This window comes from Schistosoma haematobium, chromosome 5, assembly GCF_000699445.3.
Source record: "Schistosoma haematobium chromosome 5, whole genome shotgun sequence".
Classification (NCBI taxonomy): domain Eukaryota; kingdom Metazoa; phylum Platyhelminthes; class Trematoda; order Strigeidida; family Schistosomatidae; genus Schistosoma; species Schistosoma haematobium.
In genome coordinates, this window is record NC_067200.1 from 319,826 (window position 1) to 345,510 (window position 25,685).

At 40.7% G+C, this 25,685-nt stretch overlaps 1 protein-coding gene across 1 annotated transcript; it reads left to right on the forward strand.

Annotated features, from left to right (window-relative positions):
* Positions 1-787: 787 nt before the first annotated feature.
* On the forward strand, positions 788-25,261 carry MS3_00011091 (uncharacterized protein; the record flags this gene model as incomplete). The annotated part of the gene is made up of 3 exons (XM_051219497.1): positions 788-812; positions 15,182-15,601; positions 24,793-25,261. The coding sequence occupies 2 exons, from the start codon at positions 788-790 to the stop codon at positions 15,526-15,528; spliced, it is 372 nt and encodes a 123-aa protein (XP_051064617.1). The 3' UTR covers positions 15,529-15,601; positions 24,793-25,261.
* Positions 25,262-25,685: the final 424 nt, after the last annotated feature.

Consider the following 25,685-nt stretch of genomic DNA (forward strand, 5'->3'; position numbering starts at 1 on the left):
ATGGTCTATCATGATATTAGTACTGCTCTAATAATAGACCTAATCTCAAAATTGTAGATTCGTCATGATATAACTGCCTAATCTATAAGATCTTACGTGGAAGTCACACCATCGACTACACCAACTCACTGTATCGTATCAATTACCAATATATGATGAGGAACAAGGTTAGGCTAGAGAAAGAACAATATATTTAATATGAATAGAAGATATAAAGTAACACTGAGATGGACCACGCCTGGATGGACGAGCCATGCCACTCGATCAACTCCAGTCCATTCAATTCCTTGTTCGCGCCTTCTCCATTGTTAGGTATTTCTCCGCGTTAAATATTGAATATCTATTTTCTGAGTAGTCTCGTGTTCACAGCTTTGTGGATTGTGTGGCTATTGTCCAATGCCACTGCACTACTCTCCCACCAGAATCAATGTGATGTTGGTTCGATACCGAATTGGATGGGATCGTCGCGCGCCGGAGGTTACCAAGGATAATAAGAATCCTCCGGGTATTGATAAGCTGAAAGATAAATCAAAAAGCAGGCGGCAGCATCTGGTCGGGAAATACATGTAATAATTTTAAAATATCTACCTTCATGTTTAAAACGCTTGAAATGAAAATCTGGGTGAAGATTATTTAAGCAATAAAAAATGGGGTTACAATAATAATAATAATAAAACGATGCGTGTTAATAACTTAACTTATAGGCAGTAATTATTTTGTGTTTAGAAATATTAAAATAATGAATATTGTAGAAATGTTAATATTGGTATTAGTTTTGGTTTAAATTATGAAATCGGATAACGATTATGCCGGTAAGTTGTCCATAAGAGTTGAATTCCAATTGCATCTGTATTAGTAGGCTAACTGAAGGAACAAAAGTATACCGTGGAGAAGAATTCCAACTAGTGTTCCAGTTAGTTTGATACGGTTTATTTAGTTACGGGGAGATTTTCTCAACCTCATTTTTACTTGACCGTGATAGAATTTATTAATACTCCTAATACACATGAATGGTTATTAAAACAAAATGTAAATACGTGAGTGATGATTATATGAATTTTGGACAGATAGCTAGGAACAAATCGTTAAACCTGAGTGTATTCGTAAGAGACATGCTCTAGACTCAATGTTCTGATCTGTGGCAGAATATTTATTTGTATTTATACTTGCCGGCTGATTGGGCATACAAGTTAGTTGCAAGTATGCAGTTTATCATAAGGCGGAATACGATATAATCGAGATATAGTGGTTATAAGTTATTAAAATCAGTTAGGCCTGTATCGTATTACGAAGTGATGTGGTGCTGCAAGATGTATTTAGCTAAACAAGTTTTTACAAGATGATTAATAGTGAGTGATGCTCGTGTGATTATCAGAGAGAACAATATATTTAATATGAATAGAAGATATAAAGTAACACTGAGATGGACCACGCCTGGATGGACGAGCCATGCCACTCGATCAACTCCAGTCCATTCAATTCCTTGTTCGCGCCTTCTCCATTGTTAGGTATTTCTCCGCGTTAAATATTGAATATCTATTTTCTGAGTAGTCTCGTGTTCACAGCTTTGTGGATTGTGTGGCTATTGTCCAATGCCACTACAAATATATCTCGATTTGGTCCATTAACTGCCTTCTGATATTTGGCTTCCGGGGGATTTTATGAATTTACTTGGCACGTGTTTCGCTTTAGCGGTGTTCATACTCAACCGCGACTCGACGCCACGCTATAAGATACTGATATTTTAAAAGTTGGAAACAGAAAAAGAGGGTAAGGAGCGTATAAAAAAAGAAGAGGAAGAACATTAACGACCACAGATTAGTGCAAAGTAGTGTAATAATAATAATAATGGGGGATACGGAAAGGTACAACCAGAAGAATTCTCTCATTTAAGGAAGATATAACCACATTTTAGGAAGAAAGTAAAGGAAGATTACAACAGGATCGCCACTGGCTTCTATTCTCCAACACATCTGATAACGTCTTTAGTCACTGTGTCGCCCCATCTCTCGGACCCCAACCAGAGAGTGGTGAAGGACCGACAGAAGCCAGTCCGTTGCAGCTTTCTTTAATACCACGACACCATGTCATGCACTGACCACCTCTCCGCTTCTTCCAACCAGTCTCAGAGTCGGCAAATAATGCACGGCGTGGAATTCTCTGGGACGACATTCGGAGAACATGTCCAAGCCACCGAAGTCGGTGTTTCAAGACAGTGACACCAATTGAATTATCACCTCTGTGCCCGAACACACGATGCCGAATCTCTGCATTACTAACATGGTGTTGCCACTGGATGTCAGCAATCCTTCGGAGACAATGATGATCGAACACAGAGAGTCGTCTAACGTCCTCAACTCGGAGAGACCAGGTTTCACAAGCATAGAGCAAAACTGCTCTCACCGACGCGTTGTAGATCCGACCTTTTACGGCCAGACTAACATCACGAAGGCGCCAGAGGTGGCCCAGATTGGCATAAGCCGCTTTGGCTTTCACTATACGTGCATTGATCTCATCACTCACACCCCCACCAGCACTTATGCAGCTACCCAGATATACGAACTTCTCGACTACTTCTATCTGCTCACCATCCAGGGTGAGTACAGGATTGGAATCCTACCAGTCTTGTAGAAGTACTTTGCACTTGGAAGGTGCAAAGCACATACCATACCTACGGACACTGATTGCCAACTGATTAAGTGCGGATTGCATGCCTTGGGCGTTATCGTACAGTAAGACAATATCATCCGCCTACTCAAGGTCGAGAAGTCTTTCTACAGGCAACAAATACACACCGCCACTAACTACATCCAACAGAGCTGTTTCCAGAATGTCATTTATGGCAAAGTTGAAGAGGAATGATGAGACTGAACAACCCTGTTTAACCCCACTGCTTGAGTAGATCAATGAAGAAAGGTGGTTGTATGCCACACCTCTACCTGAGGTGTTTGTACATGGAGCCCCTTCAAGATGTTAATGAATTTCTCAGACACACCTTTCTTCAATAGACAATCCTAGAGAACATTCCTGTCCAACAAATCGAAGGCAGCCATGATGTCGAGAAACACTGTGGTTGTTGGCCTGTGATAAGTACGAAGGTGTTCTAATATTTGTTGAGTCAACCACTTTCGGGTTTTGAACAACCTACGAAGAATGACGGAACACAAACCGTCATCTTCGCATATTGTATCCCTCACACCAGACTTCTTGTTGCCAGTGGCTCGGATGAGTTGGAAGAGCTTCCGGTAATTACCAGATGCAGCTGCTGCTTCCAGCTCATTATCACGCTTCGACCACCAGGCTTCTCGGTCCTTACGCAAGCTTTGCCCAATTTCCATACGTAACACCCTTCGTTTGTGGTCAAACTCACGGTCACCCGGAGTAGACCGACGGGCTTCAATGAGTTTTAAGGAGCCTGAAGAAACCCAGTGCTTATAAGCGGGACGTTTCGCGAAGCATTAAGCGGCTTTATTCGCCATTTTCATGCAGTCGCAACCAATGCCCATCCACACGTTTCGGTGGAATGGTACCTAGCCTAGAAACTAGCTCCATTCGATACTTTCTTGCAACAGAAGTTGGATATACGAGCAATGTTTCGAAGACACCTATGATCGAATACTAGTAACCGACGAATATCTTCTACTCTTACCGGCCATGTTTCACTGCCATAAAGTAAGACGGAACGAACTGCTGCACAGTAAACACGTCCTTTGGTTGATAGACGGATATCTCGCCTACGCCGTAAATGACGCAAGTTGGCAAAAGCTAGTCGAGCCTTCTGTATTCGTGCTGAAATTTCGTTACACACCAGACTTTCAAGATAAGTGAAGCGGTCGACACGCTCAACTACTTCACTCCCTATCATTAGTTCGGGTGTCGATGCAACTCAATCCTGAAGCAAGACTTTACATTTCGAGGGAGAGAATCTCATATCTAACATGCTTGCATTGTTGCTTGGAGTGGTTAGAAGACTCTGCATTTTGTCAGTGCCTTCACCACATAGAACTATGTCATCGGCATATTCTAAGTCAAAAAGTGAATCTCCCGGTAGAAGTTCAACCCCTAGTTATACAGACGAGGAAAGTGTTATCTCTAAAAGCACGTCAACGACAAAGTTAAACAAGAGTGGAGTGAGTGTGTATAGATATACCTGAGAAGCTTTTTTTGTGGGTAGTTTTAAATGTTATTTGTACTTACTTTGCCAATTTTCCACTGTATGTACTTTTGTCGTGAAAGCTTCGCGCGCTATTTAAAAAGGACAGTGGTATTATTCCTCGCGGAGTGAATTTTTTTGTTTTTATCGCTTATTACGTATCAAGACTACTGTTTTCACTATAATTGAATCTATTTTAGTTAAAGTATTCGACTAGAGTATCGTTTTTACTGTTCCAAATCAGTTTTGTCGTTGGTACTCTTGAGTATCTCTTTTTCAACTGTATCTGTTAGTACTTTTGGTCCTAGCAATCTACAGCTCTTCACTTTCTTCGTCATTGATTATTTTTTTTTGTTTCTGAGTATCATTGCATCTTGAAAAAACTCCTAAAATGACCGGACAGTGTAAAAAAATCAGTTGTCAACGTCCGGGTTGTCGTTATCCTGTTGAAAGCGGCATGCAGTGCGACGAGTGCAAAGGCTGGTACCACGAAGTTTGCACGAACTAAACGCCTGCTGCTTTCAAACGGTTCAGTAAGAAGGGTTGTGTATGGCTTTGTCAACAGTGCTGCTCGGATGCGAACAGCTTGTTAAACGAGGCCATTTCACTTGTTGATGCTGCAAAAAAGTGTTTTAGCAAGCATAGTCGGAACGCGTCAAACAGAACTCGATCTGTCGACACGCAAATCAGCGTGAAGGAATCTATGGTTTGTTTGATGATAGATGACTCACGCCCGTCAAAGAAGGAAAAGCAGCCTCCAAAGGGGCCTGCCTTAAACAAAAGCTCAAGAAAAGTAGGGTCTTCTGTTCCCGTCTCCCAGATGGGATCCAACAGGAAACACCTATAAGCCGCAATCGCAAGGCTCGATCGGTTTCAAGCGGTAAACATAACACGACCTCTCAGGTCGTCGACAACCCCCCGAAATCCAACACTATGTTTGACGCAACTGTTATTGCTTCTACCAGCACCGTTGACGAATGGGTACAGGTTGTAAGGAAGAAAAGTAGGGATATAAAAGGGAACCCTGCACCCGTAAAAGTAGCTGAAAAATCGAATGCTGATCATAGCGACAGATCAGCTATTTTTCATAGAATCAAGGAGAGCGAGAGCTCTGAACCCAAAGCTCGTTTTGAGCATGACATTGTACTGGTTAGGCAGCTACTTAATCAACTCATGCCTCAAAATATGACCGAGGTCACCTTGCTAAAGGTGTTTAGACTAGGGAGTCTAGCGGACTCGAAACCAAATCATTCCAGACTGCTTAAAGTAGCATTCAGCTCGTCGAACGAACATGACCTAATTTTACAGAATGGACACAAATGAAAGGGTTCAGGAGTGTTTATCCGAAAGGATCTACCGTTGGCAAACCGTGTTAAAAGACGGGAAGCCGAGAAAGAACTACAACTTGGGTTAGACGCTGGCGAAAAGGACCTGAAAATTGTAAATTTTCGGGTTGTAAGACTTCGACAGAGAATGATGCCGAAGCCACTCTGGGTGAAGCACGAAGGCACTTAAACAGGCTTCGGATCTGCTACACCAATGCACGAAGCTTACTTAATAAGCGATCGGAACTAGGTGTACAGATTGACTCTACAGAGCCATATATAATCGCAGTAACAGAAACCTGGCTGACACAGGCTATAGATAGTATGGAACTTGATTTCGAGGGTTTTACGTTAGTAAGGGCCGACAGAACACAAAAGCGCAAAGGAGGGTGAGTAGCTCTGTTCATTAGGAATGCTATCCCATTTGCCATTATCGATAGTGTATCCTGTGAGAGTGGGACGTGTGAATTAGTTAGTTGCCGCTTGAAATGCAAGGGACAAGAGCTGCTGATTGGTTTTGTCTATCGCAGTCCAAGCTGTGAGGCAAATGAGATCCTGTTAGGCATTCTCAATACTTGGTCTCAAAGAAGTCGATGTCTAATCCTAGGGGACTTCAATGCACCTATGGTAGACTGGGAAAATCTGTGAACTAAATCGTCCGAGAATTCTTTCGAGCAGGAACTAGTGGATGAGGTTATCACATGTGCTCTAGTGCAACATGTGAAAGAAGCGACAAGGTACGATCCGGACACTGAATCATCTTTATTAGATCTTATACTGACTCACTATGAGGATGATGTTGCGAACCTCGATCATATGCCACCCCTAGGTAAAAGTGACCACGCAGTTACAACTTTCGACTTCCATATAACTGCCAGTCACGAGCACGCGTCAGTCCAGTCCAGACCCAACGTCTGGAAAGCAAACATACCAGATATCATGCACTCAGCATCGTTAATAGATTGGACAATAGACCCAGAGTCCTCCATTGAAACGGCATGGGACGCATTTCGAAATTCATACTTAAAAGTTACCACACCTCACATCCCTTGGACTATAGCAAAGGGGCCGAAAAACTCACCACCATGGCCCAGTAGGGAGGTCCGTATCCTTCTCCGTAAGAAAAGGAAAATGTGGGATAGATTTAAGTTACTGGGGACTGATGAGTCAAAATCTCAGTATCGAAAGGCTCGGAATACTTGTGTCTCGACTCTCGGTAAGTCTAGAAAATTGTACGAAGGAAAAATTGTTAAGGAATCCATAGAATACACTAAACGCTTGTATTCCTATATAAACCAAAGGACAAGGAGAAAAGGAAATATTCCTGCTCTATGGGTAGACAGTACTGCTTCATCATTAGTGGATGACGACTTTGGTAAGGCTCAAGTGTTCTCGAACTACTTTAGCAACGTATATACCATAGAAGCGCCCTTCTCGTCAGCGTATACAAATCCCCCCATACATACACTGTATAGCGTGACCATTAAAGAACTCGATGTCTTTGGTCTGCTAAATAAGCTTGACATAGGTAAATCCGCGGGGCTCGATTAATTACATCCTAGGCTACTGAAGGAATTATCTAACTTCGTTGCAAGCCCTTTAAGTACATGCTTTAACCTATCCGTCACGCAAGGTCGTTTGCCAGAAGACTGGAAGAACGCCATAGTAAGTCCTGCCTTCAAAACAGGTACGAAACACAAACCTGAGAATTACCGCCCCGTTAGCCTAACTAGTGTGGTTGTTAAAATCTTAGAAAAGATTATTCGGAAGAAGCTGTTTAAGTATCTTGATATAAACCGGATCTTCTCGGAGAAGCAGCACGGCTTCAGAATAGGTTATTCTCGTCTTACTAACTTATTAGTGGCTCGTGAAAGCTGGTGCGCTCTTAAGGACCAAAAGCTACCTGTAGACGTAGCCTTCATTGATTTCAGTAAAGCTTTTGACAAAGTTCCGCACAACCGGCTGTTATATAAGTTAAGAAAAGTCAGGATTGGAGGCAATTTATTGATGTGGATAAAAGACTTCTTAGTTGGGCGTCAACAAAGAGTAAGGGTGAACTCAAAGTTATCTAGCTGGGACAATGTGCTTAGTGAAGTGCCCCAGGAAACAGTTTTGGGGCCAGTGCTATTCCTCTTGTATGTAAATGACTTTCCTTGTCTCCTATCATCATCGGTCTTGCTATATGCTGACGATGTCAAGATATGGAGAACGATATGATGTAAGACTGATAGCTTAGAACTCCTAAATGACCTGAAGAAATTACCTGAATGATCTTAAACCTGGCAGTTGCGGATAAGTACTTCCATGTGTTGTGATGCATATCGGTCATCAAGGTACAGACACATACACGACGAATAACACCAAGCTACCTGTCGTCCAGACATATAATGACTTAGGATTTATCGTTATTCAAGACTTAAAGACTACTGCACACTGCCGTGCAATAGCCGCCAAAGGTTTTAGAACCTTATGGTCAATACGTAGAGCTTTTAGTCATGTCGACGCTAAAACGTTTTTGACTTTGTATACAGTGTTCGTTCGTCCTAAACTTGAGTACTGCATACAAGCGGCTAGCCCATGCTTAAAAAAAGACAGTGAGCTTCTGGAAAAGGTTCAGAGAACGGCGACTAAGCTGATTCCCGGAATAGCGAAGCTTCCGTATGAGTCTCGACTAGCCAAGCTGAACCTTTTCCCGTTGTCATATCGCAGAACTAGAGGCGACCTGATTACAGTCTACAAATTGATTAGTGATAAATTTGCACCTAATATGCCCTCATTTTTCTTGTCTTCCAAAACAGAGAATTTACGAGGACACTCCAAAAAAGTTCATAAGCCGAGAACAAATTACTTGTCAGCTGACTATCGACTTTCCCATCGAATCATCAACGAGTGGAATTCACTACCTCAGCACGTGGTTGAGGCTCCATCCGTCGACTCTTTCAAAAGAAAGTTGGATCAACTGAGAGACCACCATTGCCAGGACTAACATAGGCCATCGAGCCTCCTGTCCTTCCCGAACTGAAACTGCAACTGAAATGGCTGTACGTGTTGTTTAAGTGAATGACCTTGAACAAACTTTACGTTGTGTAACTTACATAGCATGACATACCGTGGATTGCTAACAAATACCTTGTTGCACATATATCCCTTCTTCTACATTCATTTATGATTGAATTAACTGAAGTTCAAATCGAATATTATCAACATTTATAGACTGTGATTGGGAATGTATCACACCTACATTGGATTATATTGTTGGAGAGTTCATCAACTTGATTGGAATCATCAAACATTTATAATTGTGGATTTTCAACACCAGATCAAATCCGAACACGCATCAATTTAGTGAATTTAAGTAAAGTCCCTATCTTTTTATTGTATTTTAACAATTAACTTACATACATTAACACCACTATTGATCTTAAATAACTTTGTTAATATTTTTTACGCTCGTACATTGTCTGGTCCACCACAAGTGGACAGCCATGACGAACACCATTTGAGGTAATCAATTCTGATGACGGTTCGACATAAGCTTTTGATAATGTCACAGGTATTCAGTGTTTGACAACGCTTCTACCAGTAACACCTTCTAATATATTTCGTTCCCGCCCAGAGAAATCAAAAGACAGAGTCGAGGAGATCGGAAGAGTATATTTGGCGATGACCAATATATTGGAATTCTTTGATCTAATCTGGCTAGCGATTGCGGTTGATGTTGAGCACGGCGTTACTACACGTGATCTGGTGCGGATGCCTGACCGAGCGCCTTCAGCTAAATGAGTCCACTAAAACATATGGTCAGCATCCAATGTCGAAAACCTAGTGCTATTTATTTTGGGGATTTATTTACCGCTACAGATCACTCCCCCCCTAGTGGAGCAGTGACGACCCTGAGACGTGGCCAGCCAGAAGTTTAAACCCAACGAGTTTGTCGTTGGTAAACACTCTTCTGATAGCTTACTAAATTTAGCAGCGTCTGGTCGTCTTTCCTTACTATATTGGACGGAGGTACAACATAGTAAAAAAAGAAAATGTACAATGAAAATTTCGGATCCTCATAAACGTCATCGTTCTTTTCCAGCCGTCCTGGAAAAGAAAAAAGAAAATGTAAGTGCATGTCGAAATACACTCGTATGTGCGTAAAAACACAATGTCGGCGGAAAAAAAATGGAAAATAAACTCATGAACACGTAATAGCGTTAAAAAAATTGTTTTTTTTTGTTTTGTTTTTTTTAAATAGAAATAAAAATATATAAGCATATTAAAATTGTTTTTTTTAAAAAAAATAATATAAAATGTCGAGAAGTGCCTTACGTGCAATAGTCGTTTAAATGTTCTGGAAATCTCACCCTTCTTCCAGAACGCGTCGTTTTAAGTTTATTTTCGGATACTGTCGAAGTATCATCGTGTGTGTTGGTTGTCGGATGAGGTATTATAAGTGTCGGAGTCGTGTCGTTCGATTGTACCGAAGGAAAATCCACGTAGATAGGATTTCCTTCTAAATACGCTGCTTTTAAGCGATCGATGCTGATGCTATCTTTGGTTCCGTTCTTATCGACTATCCACGAATTCTCCTGGAAGTCGAAGTGTCGTTCCATAAACTAGTTGAGACGCAGTGTATCCAATGTCAGCTTTCACTGCATTGCGGATACCTAGTAAGACGAGTGGAAGAGCGTCGGTCCACTGTGAAACGTTTGCAGCTGATAGCGAAGCTTTCAGTTGTCGGTGAAAACGTTCTACCAACCCGTTTGCTTGTGGATGGTAGGCGGTCGTTCGGAAGCGAGTGATTCCTAAAAGTGTGGTCAGACGACGGAAAAGATCAGATTCAAACTGACGTCCGCGGTCTGTAGTGATGGTTGAAGGGCAACCGAAGTTTGCTACCCATCGTTCGACGAAGGTGCGGGCCACTGTTTCAGCAGTGATGTCCTTGATAGGTACTGCTTCTGGCCATCGAGTGAAACGGTCTACGCAGGTTAAGAGATAAGAGTATCCATTTGAATCTGGTAAAGGTCCTACCAAATCCAGATGAACTTGGTCGAAACGAGCATCGGGAGTTTTAAACGAGCCTAAGGGACATTTATTGTGTCTGATAACCTTAGATGTTTGGCAGCTTACACAGGAGCGTGCCCACGCCCTCACGCCTTTATTCATTCCAGGCCAGCAAAACCTTTCTGCTATAAGCTTGATGGTTGCACGAACACCTGGATGAGAAAGTTTGTGCAATGTATTGAAGACATTGCGTCGATAATGTTTCGGCACGATTGGGCGATCCCTACCTGTAGATGTGTCACAAAGTAAGGTTTCTTTACCTGTTCCCATCTGTTTGATGCGTAGTTTAAGTGTTGTGGACGATAACTCGTGCTGAAGATCAGTGTCTTCTTCGGTTCTGGGTAATCCAGAATGGCCGCCACTTTGGTCCTAAGAGGTCGAATGCCTTGAGCATCGATAGTGTGTCCTAGGAAGTCTAACGAGTCGGTTCCGAATTGGCATTTCTGAACGTTTACAGTTATGCCATGTTTTTGAAGTCGTTCGAAAACAAGATCCAGATGCTTGAGATGTGTTTCTCTGTCCGGACTTGCGATTAAACAGTCATCAACATACGCGTGTACGAAGTTGAGACCTCGAAAAACGTCGTCTATGAATCTTTGGAATGTTTGAGCAGCATTCCTTAGACCGAAAGGCATTCGCAAAAATTCATAGAGTCCGAAAGGAGTGATGATAGCTGTTTTCGGTATGTCGTCAGTAGCCATAGGGATTTGGTTATACGCTTTAACCAAGTCGATTTTCGAAAAGACAGTTGTACCTTTCAAGGTAGCTGTCAAATCGTGAATGTGAGGCAACGGGTAACGATCGGGAATGGTTTCCGCGTTCAATCGCCGATAGTCACCAGTTGGACGCCAATCGTTGCTGTCCTTTTTAGGGACCATGTGCGACGGAGATGCATATGGGCTACTTGACGGTCGTATGATTCCTAAGTCCATCATGTGATCGAATTCGTTTTTCGCTAACCTTAGCTTTTCAGGAGCTAGTCGTCGTGCTTTAGAGAATACAGGTGGTCCTGTAGTAGTGATGTGATGTGTAACATTGCTGGTTACACACGGTAGTTTCGTTTGAGTTTGTTGTATCCCAGGGTACTTATCGAGTAGTGGTTGATAGAGTGGGTCTATCATATGTTTAACTGTGACTGGGGATACTCTACAACCAGTAAAAGAAGTTACGCAAACGGACAAATTAGTGTTTCCGTCTACTAGCCTCCGTTTGCGCGTGTCGATGATCAGATTATGGTGTTGTAGAAGATCCATACCAATGATTGGCATAGAAACATCTGCAACAACGAAAATCCAGTGTATGGGTTTGCGCAAACCCACGTTAAGGTAAACGTACCTTTTGCCATACGTAGCGATCGGTTTTCCGTTTGCCGCCTGTAGGTTAAAAGCCGATTCCTGAAGCCGGTCGTTAGGATTTGCTGGGAGAACGCTAACTTCTGCGCCAGTGTCGACGAGGTAACGAACTCTCGTTGTCACATCTGTGACGAATAACAGACGGCTTTGTTCGCCGGCTACGGTTGCCGTTAACGCGTGCCGGCTTGGAAGTTTCCCGAATTGCTTTTCGAATCAGTCGGTTTCAAGTTGGGAAAATTGCAGGGCTTTCTACAATTTCTGGAAAACTTTCCATACTGGTTATGATACCAGCACCAGTCGGGGTTATCTGTCTCTCGTGGTCTAGAGACAGATCGCTTACGAGAAATGCTTCTACGTGGTGTCCGCGATCTCTTACGGTCGGTACGAAGACTAAGATAACGCGTGAGTGTGTGACATAAGTCGGTTATATCATTCTGAGTCGTTTGAGGTTTTTCTTTGACTGAAAATACCTCGGTAGTAGTAGATTTCGTAATTTCTAAAATGCGGTCGGCAGATGCAGCTAGCTCGTCTAAGGCATTGTTCTGGAACGAGACCAGAACTGCTTGCACCTGTTGGGGAAGTTTTGACAAGAAGAGTTGTTTGAATAGGCCTTCGTCGAAAGTTCTTGGGCCCATTACCTCTCTCATCCGTTGCAACATGTCCGTCGCAGAACCGTGTTGCAGGTCGATATTGTTGAAGAGTTGATCTAACCTTTGTCGATCGGTTAGGTCTCCTCGTTTAAGAATCGAGCATTTTAAGATTTCGTAAGGATCGGAAACATCACTAGTAAACATACTAGGTGTTACGTACCTGTTGAATTCGCGCGGTAGTGCCTTGACTACTGCGAGGAATTGTGCACGTGTGTCGATCACGCCGTGCTCGGAGAAGTCGGCTTCTGCGTAGCAAAACCAGGCTTCGATGTTGTCGGGCCAGAAAGGCATCAGTTGAAACGAAGGCGGGGACAAAGTCTTAAGCCTGAGTACTTTAGGTGTCTGTTCAGTCATGATGAAGTATGAAGTACGATAATGAACAAGGAGAAAATATATATATCCAGGGAAAAAACACGAAAAAAAAAATCACAATGTTTAAAAAAGTTAAAAAAAATAAGGCAATGATATATAAAAATCCCAAAAAATAACAGACTCACAGTTGCAATTAGGTGTACCAGATCACGTCGGTTTCACCAATGATAATGTCACAGGTATTCAGTGTTTGACAACGCTTCTACCAGTAACACCTTCTAATATATTTCGTTCCCGCCCAGAGAAATCAAAAGACAGAGTCGAGGAGATCGGAAGAGTATATTTGGCGATGACCAATATATTGGAATTCTTTGATCTAATCTGGCTAGCGATTGCGGTTGATGTTGAGCACGGCGTTACTACACGTGATCTGGTGCGGATGCCTGACCGAGCGCCTTCAGCTAAATGAGTCCACTAAAACATATGGTCAGCATCCAATGTCGAAAACCTAGTGCTATTTATTTTGGGGATTTATTTACCGCTACAATTTCACTCGACCAGTTGTGTTCGAGTAGAGAGCCTTTGAAAAGTTAATGTACTTCTTTGATACTCCTTTCAGTGACAAACACTGCCACAAAAATTCACGATCGAAAGTTCGAATGGCGGCTTAAGGTCGAGAAATGCTTCGATTGTGAGGCGTCTGAATGTGTGTCTATGTTCTGGGAACTGACGTAGTGTGAATATCTGGTCCATACAACCACGTCCAAGTCGAGAACCAGCCTGATTTTCTCTAGTCTGTTCTTCACGAGCTTTAGTTAGGCGTCGAAGTATTATTGAAGCTAATATTTTAGACACTATATTTGTCAAACTGATTCCTCTGTGATTGTCACAAGAGGACTTTTGTCCGTCCTTATAGACTGGCACAATCAGTGATTGAGACCAGTCAGATGGGATTACGTCCAGTTCCCAAATTCTACCTAAGACCTCAGTTAATTTTCTTGCTAATACTGGACCACCATCCTTAAAAATCTCAGGAGTAAACCTGTTTGGGCCTGCTGCTCTCCGTCGCTTCAGATTTCCTATGGCTTTTACAACTTCGTAAAGAGGCGGAGGACCTAAATTAACTTGCCATTCAGGTTGACTGGAGGTCGTGTGAAACCGAAGTGTGATTGAAGGCCAGTTGAACTGATCCCTAAAGTGTTCTACCCATCGATCCAATCTCCTGGATTGAGGAAGTATAATGTATCCGTCTTTTCTGAGAAAGTTTCGCAACAGTTGAGTTCCTAATACCGGTTTCCTTAAAAAGTCTGAACAATTGTCTGCTATTACATATTGCCGCTGCCTTTTCCATCTCTCTTGCTCTCAAAATATATATACAAATATATTTTTGTTGATATCGGCTTACTTTTTTTTACATCAAAGGCATTCTTTATGTTTGGAATAAATTTCAATGCAAAATTAATGTAATTAACCTAGCTTGGCATCATTACTTGCGCTTGTTAACCCTCGTGAGGAGCTTAGGCCGCCCTACCAGAATTCTTCCTGGAACTCTGTTCTGAAAAATCATTTTCAGTTGCAATTGATTATTTTGATGTCGGCTTCTGATCCTCCCTTTCATTGCAAATTAGGACATGCCTCGCGATTCAGTTTGATGATTTCTGCAATACATGTCTTATCCAGCATCATTTCCTAATTTCGGACTCTCCATTGTTTATAAATACTTGTGCATTTTTGATGATGGTTGTTTTATTTCTCGAGTAGAACTGTCTTCACGTTGGTACTAATAAGCTAGAAAAACGTCATAGTATGATATGAAAATATGAGTAGAGACTGTCAAAAGTAACTGTTTAATTTATTTAATTCAGTTGATGAAAATATAATAACTGTCAGTGTTAATCAGTGCTATTAACAATAAAACGTTATTACACAATATTCGAATGCACTGAACGAACACTTTTGTGAGGATAACCAATTTATCATATAACGTCAAATATCACAATGCTTTCGTAAAATAAAGTCATTTATTTGCAAGTCTCCTTTCAGTTGTCGTGCACATACTTCTTCATTCTTCATATTCGAATGTCGTTGTCATTCCTCACCGTTTCCTTTTCTGTTTTTTCGTAATTCAATCTGAAACGTTTGCTAACAGGCACACTATTTCATTTTGGTGTTACATACTACTTATATCTGTCAAAATGTGTAGCATCCGTCACGCGTTTATCCGTTTTTTAATGGTTGAATTAATCAAGTGTGATTGAAATGGATTGATATAAACCTCATAACACCATACAATTCATCACATTTTATGCTGTTTGTACTTTTGTTCCTTTACATTAGCTACTGGATCAGCATGTCCATCAAATCCTGGAATTGTATGTAGTCATGATTATTTATTAGTGGATGATCGTATATCTAATGTTTATGACGGTATAATTAACAATATACCAATAATTCGTTTTTGTTTAATCAATAATTCCACATTGAAAACAATCGCCACAAAGACAAAAACAAAATTACCAGAAGTAGAAATGATCAATTCATCATCATCATCATTATCTTCTCCTTCTTTGATCTCCTCTGGATCCTTTTCATTGAATTCAATAGATTATAATAAATTATGTGCACCAGATGAATCATATTTAGTTGAGCAAATTTATGATCCAATCAGTAATGTATACGGTTGACAGTTTACATCAAATTGAAATTTATTAGATCCATATATTATTCATGGAAAAGGCATAGTGTTAGAATATATTGGTAAGCATTAGTTTGTTTTTTGTTTATTACAGTGATCGTTTAAATGTTTATGTTATACACATGATGGACTGATTGCAGACAGATAATAAGGTAGGACTCTAATTTATGGACGAGCCAATCAGAAGCGTTTAAGGAATTTCAAAGTCATGGCGCTAAGTTCAGTGCGGGATGCTCACATTCGATCGTTTTACAGCAGATTTTAGAGAATAGGTGATCGTTGAGAGACTACAGCAGATGGGACTATTAGGAAGTTCCTGTGTCTGTGACTGCGGCAATTAAATGACGGCAGCGCGATGTGCAGACTGCCGCGATGACATTGTATTTCGTTGTACTATATGTTGTAGAAAAAAGTCTGCTCGAACTGTCACTTTTTTTACCCAGTCACGGCTAAGGCTAAGACAAACCATGATAATCGTTGCAAATTGGATCATAAAGTCTCCAGTAACATTAGCTGCGGCTATACCGATGTTTGGAGAGCGTATAGATGCCTCTCCAGACTTGGTTTTGTGCATCATGTAGTGGTGTATAAACGTCATTTCTTTGATCCAACGACGGGAGGTCCATACAAACAACATTGAGGGCATGTGGTCTAGGCTAAAGTATTCTTTAAAACCCTACCACGGCTTCAGAGGACGATTATTATAGTTATATGGACGAGTTCTTATACCGCATGCACTATGATTTCGAAACTTTCGAACCTATATCAAACCTCAACAAGTTCTCAAATAATGTAAAAGAAGAATATCCATTGTAACTCATCACTCTTTTATAATATATTTTTACTTTATACTAACTCTCTTCTGATTGGCTAATGTATTCAAGGTCACTTAAAAATTCGTTCAAAGGTCGTCCATAAATTAGAGTTTCACCGATAATAATTAAAAATGAGGAAACATTAGATGGCTTTTTCATTCACCGCAGCATTGAACTCTTCAGTATTTTACATTGATGAACCATTCAAAGAATTTCAGACTTGATGGCGAGACATAAATCCTTATACTAACCAGTTGGGACCTAATGGTTGATGCTTGTGAAGACAGTCAGTCAGTCAGTCAACTTACAGCATTACGAAATCATTATCTAGTGATATTGATGTGTAGTTGCCTCAGACCCGATATAACTGAACTACATTGATCATAACCTGTTACTAGAACTCTAGGTAATACTTCTCAAAATTACTCATTACTAAGCATTACTGCGAGCTGACTCAATTTAAAAACGTAAACCTGATGTGTAGCTGATAAAAATACTGACTGGTTGTTTGCCTAGTCAGAGTAGTAGATGGTCTGACAAGTATGAGATGTGTCACATGTTTTCTATCACATTATTCCTTATTGTTTGTTATTGTCGTTGAAAGATTCGCACGTTCTAGTGTGATCAGTCACGTGTTCGTGATGAAAATCTCATTGAAGTCTTGTAGAATAGACACTGTCAGGGTATCGTGTGTAGATATTTGTCTCATTCGTGTAAAGAAGAAATTCCAGCGTCATTTCAAAACGATCGTTCTTGACTCAGTGATCGAAAGCTTATAGAGAGGCTGTTAGGTGTTTTGTTTTTGAACTTGATCTATGTTAGGATTGTGGATTTACTTTATTCACAAGTCTTATATTAAGACGAAACAGTTTAATAAAGATCGAGTTTAAAACAACTCTCTTAGTCTTGATATCTTGTATTAATTTCCACAATGAGAATTTCTGAAATTTTTGCGTTGACATTCGTTTGATGATTATCAAAAATCAAGATACATTGAAACAAATGTATCCATGATCTTCAAGTCTCATCAATGAAAATGACACCATCTAACCATTTAATCATTTCCCAGCCAGGGAGTGGTGGAGGACCGACGGAAGTCAGTCCTTTGCAGCTTCCTTTAATACCACGACACCATGTCATGCACTGACCATCCCTCCGCTTCTTCCAACCAGTCCCAGAGTCGGCAAATAATGCACGGCGTGGAATTCTCTGGGACGACATTCGGAGAACATGTCCAAGCCACCGAAGTCGGTGTTTCAAGACAGTGACACCAATTGCATTATCACCTCTGTGCCCGAACACACGATGCCGAATCTCTACATTACTAACATGGTGTTGCCACTGGATGTCAGCAATCCTTCGGAGACAATGATGATCGAACACAGAGAGTCGTCTAACGTCCTCAACTCGGAGAGACCAGGTTTCACAAGCATAGAGCAAAACTGCTCTCACCGACGCGTTGTAGATCCGACCTTTTACGGCCAGACTAACATCACGAAGGCGTCAAAGGTGGCCCAGATTGGCATTAGCCGCTCTGGCTTTCACTATACGTGCATTGATCTCATCACTCACACCCCCACCAGCACTTATGCAGCTACCCAGGTACATGAACTTCTCAACTACGTCTATCTGCTCACCATCCAGGGTGAGTACAGGATTAGAATCCTGCCAGTCTTGTAGAAGTACTTTGCACTTCGAAGGTGCAAAGCACATACCATACCTACGGACACTGATTGCCAACTGATTAAGTGCGGATTGCATGCCTTGGGCGTTATCGTACAGTAAGACAATATCATCCGCCTACTCAAGGTCGAGAAGTCTTTCTCTAGGCAACAGATCCACACCGCCAGTACTTACATCCATCAGAGCAGTTCCAGAATGTCATCGGTGGCAAAGTTGAAGAGGAATGTTGAGATTGGGCAACCCTGCCTAACCAAACTGCTGGAATAGAACAATGGAGAAAGGTGGTCGTATGCCCTCATTCTGCCTGAGGTGTTTGTATATAGGGCTTTTAGGATGTTAATAAACTTCTCAGGCACACCCTTCTTCAATAGACAATCCCAGAGAACAGTCCTATCCAACGAATCGAAGGGAGCCTTGATGTCAAGATACACTACGATTGTTGGCCTTTGATAAGTATGACGGTGTTATAACATTTGGCGGAGGGTGAAGATATGATCAATACATCCTCGACCAGAACGAAAACCAGCCTGCTCCTCGCGAGTCAATCTTTCTCGGGTTTTGAACAACCTGCGAAGTATGACGGAAGCCAATTGCTTGGACGCAATCGGAAGTAGACTTATCCCCCGATACTTGTTACAGGAACGACATGAAGCCTTTTTAAAGATAGGGACAACTATCGACTCATTCCATGACGTTGGTACACTCTCTAGTTCCCAAAACTACGTGAACAACGTCGTCAATTCCCTAGTCAAAAAGTCACCACCATCTTCAAAAAGAGCCGGAGGTAAGTCATCTGGGCCAGATGATTTGTAACGCTTCAAGGGTTGGAGTTCCTTGTGGACTTTCGCCTCATTTGGTGGATCAATCGTCACCGGCCATGGAGGGCAGGACAATCTGACTGATGTTGCCGGAGCAGCAGGCCAATTGAACTGCCCTTCGAAACATTCTGACCATCGTCCAAGACGTCGATGAATGTTAGTGATTGGTATCCCATCATCCTCGCATATTGTATCCCTCACACTAGACTTCTTGTTGCCAGTGGCTCGAATGAGTTGGAAGAGCTTCCGGTAATTACCAGATGCAGCTGCTACTTCCAGCTTATTATCACGCTTCGACCATCAGGCTTCTCGGTCCTTACGCAAGCTTTGCCCAATTTCCATACGTAACACCCTTCGTTTGTGGTCAAACTCACGGTCACCCGGAGTAGACCGACGGGCTTCAATGTGTTGTAAGGAACCTGCAGAAACCCAGTGCTTATAAGCGGGACGTTTCGCGACCCCACAACTGTCAGTACCCGCCATTCTCATGGCGTCATGCAATTGCAACCAATGCTCATTTATACTTTTCGGTGGAATGGTAGCTAGCCTAGAGGCTAGCTCGGTTCGATACTTATTTGCAACAGAAGTTGCGACCAGCTTGCTAATATCAATCCGTTGATGGCGCTCACTTCGTTGGCCACTGAAAAGTAAGGCAAGATTGGCGCAAACCAAAGCATGTTCAGAGTCCAGATAGGTACTCCAGAAGGAGCGGCAGTCTTTTACACAACCACGCCAGCGGTAGCTGATCGCGATGTGATCAATCTGAGTCCAGGCTTGAGATGCAGAGGGAGGACGCCAGGTGGCACATCGGCGATGACTGTGCCGAAAGTTAGTGCTAGCCAGAAACAGGTTGTGGTCTGTGCATAGTTGCAGTAGACGGTCCCCGTTATCTGACCTGCGACCAACGAGTCCCCATCGGCCACCTAAACGACTCTCTTCTGTGCCTAGACGCCCGACCTGAGCATCCAAGTCTCCGGCTAGTACTACAATATCTGTCGAACGCACTTTCTGGAGAAGAACAGTTAATTGGTGGTAGAATTCATCCTTGATTACATCCAGGCTGCAGTCTGTCGGGGCATATGCGGAGATGACAAAAAGTCATCGTTTCTCACGCCGAATTCTTCTCACTTTGATGGAACTTTCTAATCTAACAGCACGTAACCGACTGTTAATGGGGATCCAATCGATTAGTGCTGCCTCAGCTCTAGCGCTTAGTGCGACACCAACGCCAGCGAGACCAGACGAAGATGTCACAGGGTCGCCGGATAAGCGCACGTAAAACAAGCTTTTGAAGTGACAGATGGAGAGCGGATTTGTAGTACTTCACCAGAGTCTTGAATACGGGTATCGGAAAGACAGCAAACATCGATATTAAGACTTTGCAAAGACATAGCCAACCCTATCTGTTGTCCAACCTGTATAAGTGTGCGAACGTTGAAGGCAGCCAGTTTGAATGTCGCACGTGATTTCAGAAAAACTGCTTCAGTTTTATATTCGATGGTAAAATACAATTTTCAACCGAACATTGACTCGTGAACGTTTAGATAGAGTCGAATTTCCACCAAAGACGAGCCGCTGTATAAGTATAAAAGAGAGTGAATAATGTGGAAAATAATAATAATAATGGTAATAATTATAATAGTACTAATAATGATAATAATTGTAATGATAATAATTTGAATCAATTGATTGTTTTTCGAAGCGAGAAAAGTAATTTCCATAGACATAGAAAGTTCATCATTTGTGTGTGGGCTGTGATACTGCCCAGGTGCTCAAACCGAGGCAGGTGGTTATCTTAGGGGGCCACTCCGCGAGCCTTTGACCCAAAGGTCTAACCCACAAGGCAGTGGAGCATCGTAAGGAGATGCAATCCCATGGTAGCCGGTGACCGAAAATTGGTTCATACGCCATTGATTCCCTCAGGATACTGGAGCCCATGTGCATCATTGGTTTGGGATCCGGTTAAAACGCCGGACATTCGCTTTTCGTCCTCTCATTTTCGTGAACAACACCCCCGCCATGAGAAGGCAGTGAGTAGGACTTCCTTGGCAGAGGCTGTAAACACGTGGCCGTGTGAGAGCATTTTGAGAGGGAGAGCGAACTCTCCCCACTCTCGGCTGTACCAGGGCATTTGGGGGCCTAACCTATGTCACAAAATCTCTTTATACCTTATTTCTTTGCATGTACCTAATCTTTCCTACTACAACAAATGTTATTACTGCTGTTAGTAATCTGGAATTTGTCTCGATAATTTTATCTCTCTTTGCTAATAAGACATGACAACTTGAGCTGACATACCTATGTATCAGATTCTACGTTGCACATGACTAGAACTATGTAAGAGGAAGCCATTAGGCAGAATTCGATAGTAGAGATAGAGGAAAAATATTAAAAAGAGATGAAGTTCTTTTAATACAGACAAGGTGTTTTTGAATGCTGCTAGAGTTATGTGAACAGTTGATATTTCCCAGTTACCTACATTGAGGAAAGATAGTTTTTTGTTGAGGTATCCGAAAAGAATATTGGATAGGTAGTGATTTTGCCGACCTGGAAGAGTGACCGCTGACCCCAAGAGACAAATGCGAAGGCGAGATATCCGTCTATCAATAAAAGGACGAGTATACTGCGCGGCAGTCCGTTCTGTTTTACTTTACGGCAGCGAAACATGGCCTTTAAGAGTAGAAGACACTCGTAAGCTACTAGTATTTGACAACGGATGCCTCAGAAATATTGCTGGCGTCTGTTGGGATCATCGGGTAAGTAATAGTGAGGTTAGACGCAGGGTATTAGGAAGTGATGGTAAATAAGTCGACGAGGCTGTGAATATTCATCGACTGAGATGGTTGGGCCACGTATTACGTATGCCTGAACACCGATTACCACGACGTGCAATGCTACCCAGTGTTCGGGATGGTTGGAAGAAAATTTGAGGCGGCCAAACCAAAACGTGGCATCAGTGCTTGAAGTCACTAATTTCTAGTCTGAGCCATGTTGGTAGATGCAGACTACTTGATTGGGGTCTGCGTGACTTTCTTAACCAATGGTTGGAGACTCTTGTTGACATTGCTAGGAATCGATCACAATGGCGTCGCTGTATATACTCCTTGTCTTCCCTTAAACTAAGAGATTAAAATCACTTCATATCTTTCATTCTACGAACCAATTCTTTCTTCTTGTACTATATCCTTATATGCAATCTTTCTCTTATATATTATCACCTTTGACCTAACCACTGCTATGAATCCGGTGTTAATCTTGTTGTGCTAATGCGGTATGGCAACCTGGACCGATGCATATATGTGCCTGGTCCTACGTTGTAGCTGACTGACTGACTTATTACAATCAGATTTGCACACTAAAATTGATGAGCATTTTTTTTCAGTCAATAACAATATTGCTTACGTTACAGACTGACTATTATTTGGAAAACCATAGAAAACCAAGCGGTATGACCTGATAGCTATTTCGTTCTACTATGGCTAGCAGTGAGATCCAATACACGCGTTTCATTCTGTCTGGGCTTCGTCAGCTGGATATATCTGCATTCCACAGTTGATGTTCATTCTGGTACTCGGGCTTACTACCGTCTGCTTGGAGCACCATCGGGTCATCCATTTAGCTACTGAGTTAGGATAGCCGCTCATTTGTGCAATGAGCTGACGTTTAATTCATAGAATACAAGTATACCCATGTGATGAGTTCTAAATAAAACGTAACGCACGTTCTGGATTCCACTGTTAACTACTATCCATTTTTGCTTATAATGCTTGTAGCTTAAGGTAATATTGGAGATGGTCATATACTACTAAGAGACTGATCAATTCAAATCCTATACATCAATGAGAAGACTAAAACAACCAATTCAAAGATGAATTAACGTTATATTTATATTTGACTACAACTCGATCACGTTGATTATTTGTCTATTCAATGTACTTTTTAATAATCATATATATATTTGTTTAACTCAATTGATTCTTTTGTCTAGATCATATTGTCTCTTGATTAGGATTTAGTTCATAAATGTTAATTATTCATTTGTAAATCTGTGTAGTTGCATGTCATATTATCTAAGACTGAATAGTTTTGATAGTTTTTAAGCCTTCACTTAGTTGATTGGTTTAATTACAAATCGTTCTTTGTTGTTCAGAACAACTTGATCAGAGTCATACAGACGTTTGTGATAATCAAATGATCCAAATTATCGAAAGTAACATTCATTACAACCTTAATCCCTTTGGATTATTTTCTAGAGTGAAAATGAAAATAGTGATGATCTGTTGTTTTGTTGTACTTCAAAAACTCTTCAGTGATGCAAAACGTATTCAAGCCATCACGTGTTTGAATCGTGAAATGATAGAACTAGTATTGAACTACTTGTTAGGGGATTCCAGTTACACATATTTCCGATTTTCAGTGAATATATGACATAATATGTGACCATGTAACACAGTTCATCATTGCTAAAAATGTTTACAGCCACATACCTTAGCGAAGCATATAATGGTGGTAGCTGATAGCTGTGTCTAAATTTGATAACAGTTTACGAACAACCGAAACCCGAACCAAGAGCAAACCATATGAAAACTGTTGCGTTTAAGCAAATGCACAAAACTGTGGATAGTGGCCACAGTGATTGAGGTACAGTAATTATAATGATAAATAAAATGATAAGTACAATAAACGTTATAAGTTATTTGAACATTTCAGAATATTACAGTACAACTTGCGCTACAACATAAGTGTGAAAATTAGTAGGAATACGATTGCTTACTGAATGTAAATAAGTAGTGTGAAACAATATGCAAAAGAGTGGAAAGGGAATGGGCAGGATCAATGTAAAACAATTTTAACACAAATATATATCTTGTAAATAAATATCATAATTACCAAGTAAGTTAGAAAAGAGAGAGGGAGTGAGGGTGACTGAAACTAGATATGTATAGACAAGTAAGAAATACTCAGTGAAAATAACTATCCTAATAATGAAACATGTGATTTGCAATGATTCTTTTGGTATAATTCTTAAATTACATAATACATAATTGTCCCAGTTAAAATGATTGTTACGTTGAAAGAGAAACGAGAATTTTTTTATCTATTCTTGGTATTTTTCATGAATTAACATGGATTTGGGGGATATTATTAAAACTTACGGTTGATTGTACAGATGCTTCATGCTAGAATGAGACTCCTCAGCAGTGCGTACTAACAATCTCAGCGGGGATCGAACCCAAGTACCTTCAGGTTTCACGGTCAACTTCGAGAGGAATTTGTGAAAGTTCTTGTAAAAATTTGAGACGAGTGCAGTTAAACAGTGTTGGGTGTGGGATAGTTATGTTGCCAAGGTACTCCAAATAGTTTAGAAATAACGAAATCTTTTGTTCTAATTCTTTTTTCGAGAAGCAATTAATATTAAGAATTTTCAACTTGACCTATAAATGCAGTGTGCAAAGCATGATAAACTTATCTTTTTCATAATAAATTCTAAATGTAATTCAACTGAATAAGTTTTATAAAGATAGGTGTATTTGTAAGTAAAATTGGTCTCAGATTGATATTAGTTAGGGGAAGCACAGGTTTTTGTCAGACGAAGGTTTGAACAGACAATCTCGCATTGATTGATAACTGATTGAATAGAAAATTCGTCAGTTCAATGTTTATTTTAAATTATCAATGGATGTCGGCTCAGTGATTTAGAAGTTAAACGTTTGCGTGCGAGACCGATAGATTCTGAGTTTGAATCTCGCGATGCGGGGTCCTGAATGTGCACTGCTAAGGATTCCTATACTAAGACAAAACGGCTGTCCAGTGCTTCCAGGTTTTCCACGGTGGTCTAGCTTTAATTGTCTGATGATCTCAACTATTAAAAATATCAATTATTTGTTTAAAAGAAAATGAATTAATAACACTTATTCATTTTTATTTACTTTATAGCTGATGAACTTGCCACATTTGTTGTACAAATCACTAAACATTTACAAGAAATGGAATACAAAACACAAAATTATCCTTAAATAATAATCAATTGGATTTGTACAATAGCACAATGATATGATGTTGAAAACTTCGACAAATATCGATCAATCATAATTAATCGCAAGACACATTCATCATTGTATTCGAAAGCCTCCAATCACAATGATCAAGTTCCGCATCTTTCATCAGGTAATTGAAACAAACCAGAGGGACACAGTTGTTTCCATTCAATTTTCAATATAAATATATATAAAGTATTCATGCCGTATAGCCATTGAACTAATAACTAATCATAATTATTATACTGATCGGTCTATAAACTAAATGGTGTATCTTGTCGTAATTATGTATAGAAAGGACTATTTTGACACCGACTAGTGTAACCATTTCATAATTATCTGGAAAAGTTGATAAAGTTTTGTCTATATGATGCATCTCTTTATCATGTAATAAATGCGTCGTGAATGAAACACCAGTGAGGATAACTAAATTTATTTGAGTAAAACATTACAGAATCTCTTGGTAAAATCTGAGAACCATACAGTAAATACTTCATTTGCAAAGTGTTAATTAGTCGTTTCAGACTTGATTGTTCCTTCGTTTCTACACCAATCATTTTCTGTTTTCATTCTCTTTGATCTTCTTAACCTTCTACCATCAGGCATTTCACTTTCGATTGATGATACATACTACTTATATCTGTCGACATCAGAACGCACCATAAATCTTCAGAGAATAGACGAACTATGAGAAGATATACGAACCATAATGTTAGTGATTTGTAAGTTGATCAGTAATTAGATTGAATAAGTAAACATTAATAACAGATCTAAACACACATATTGATAAGA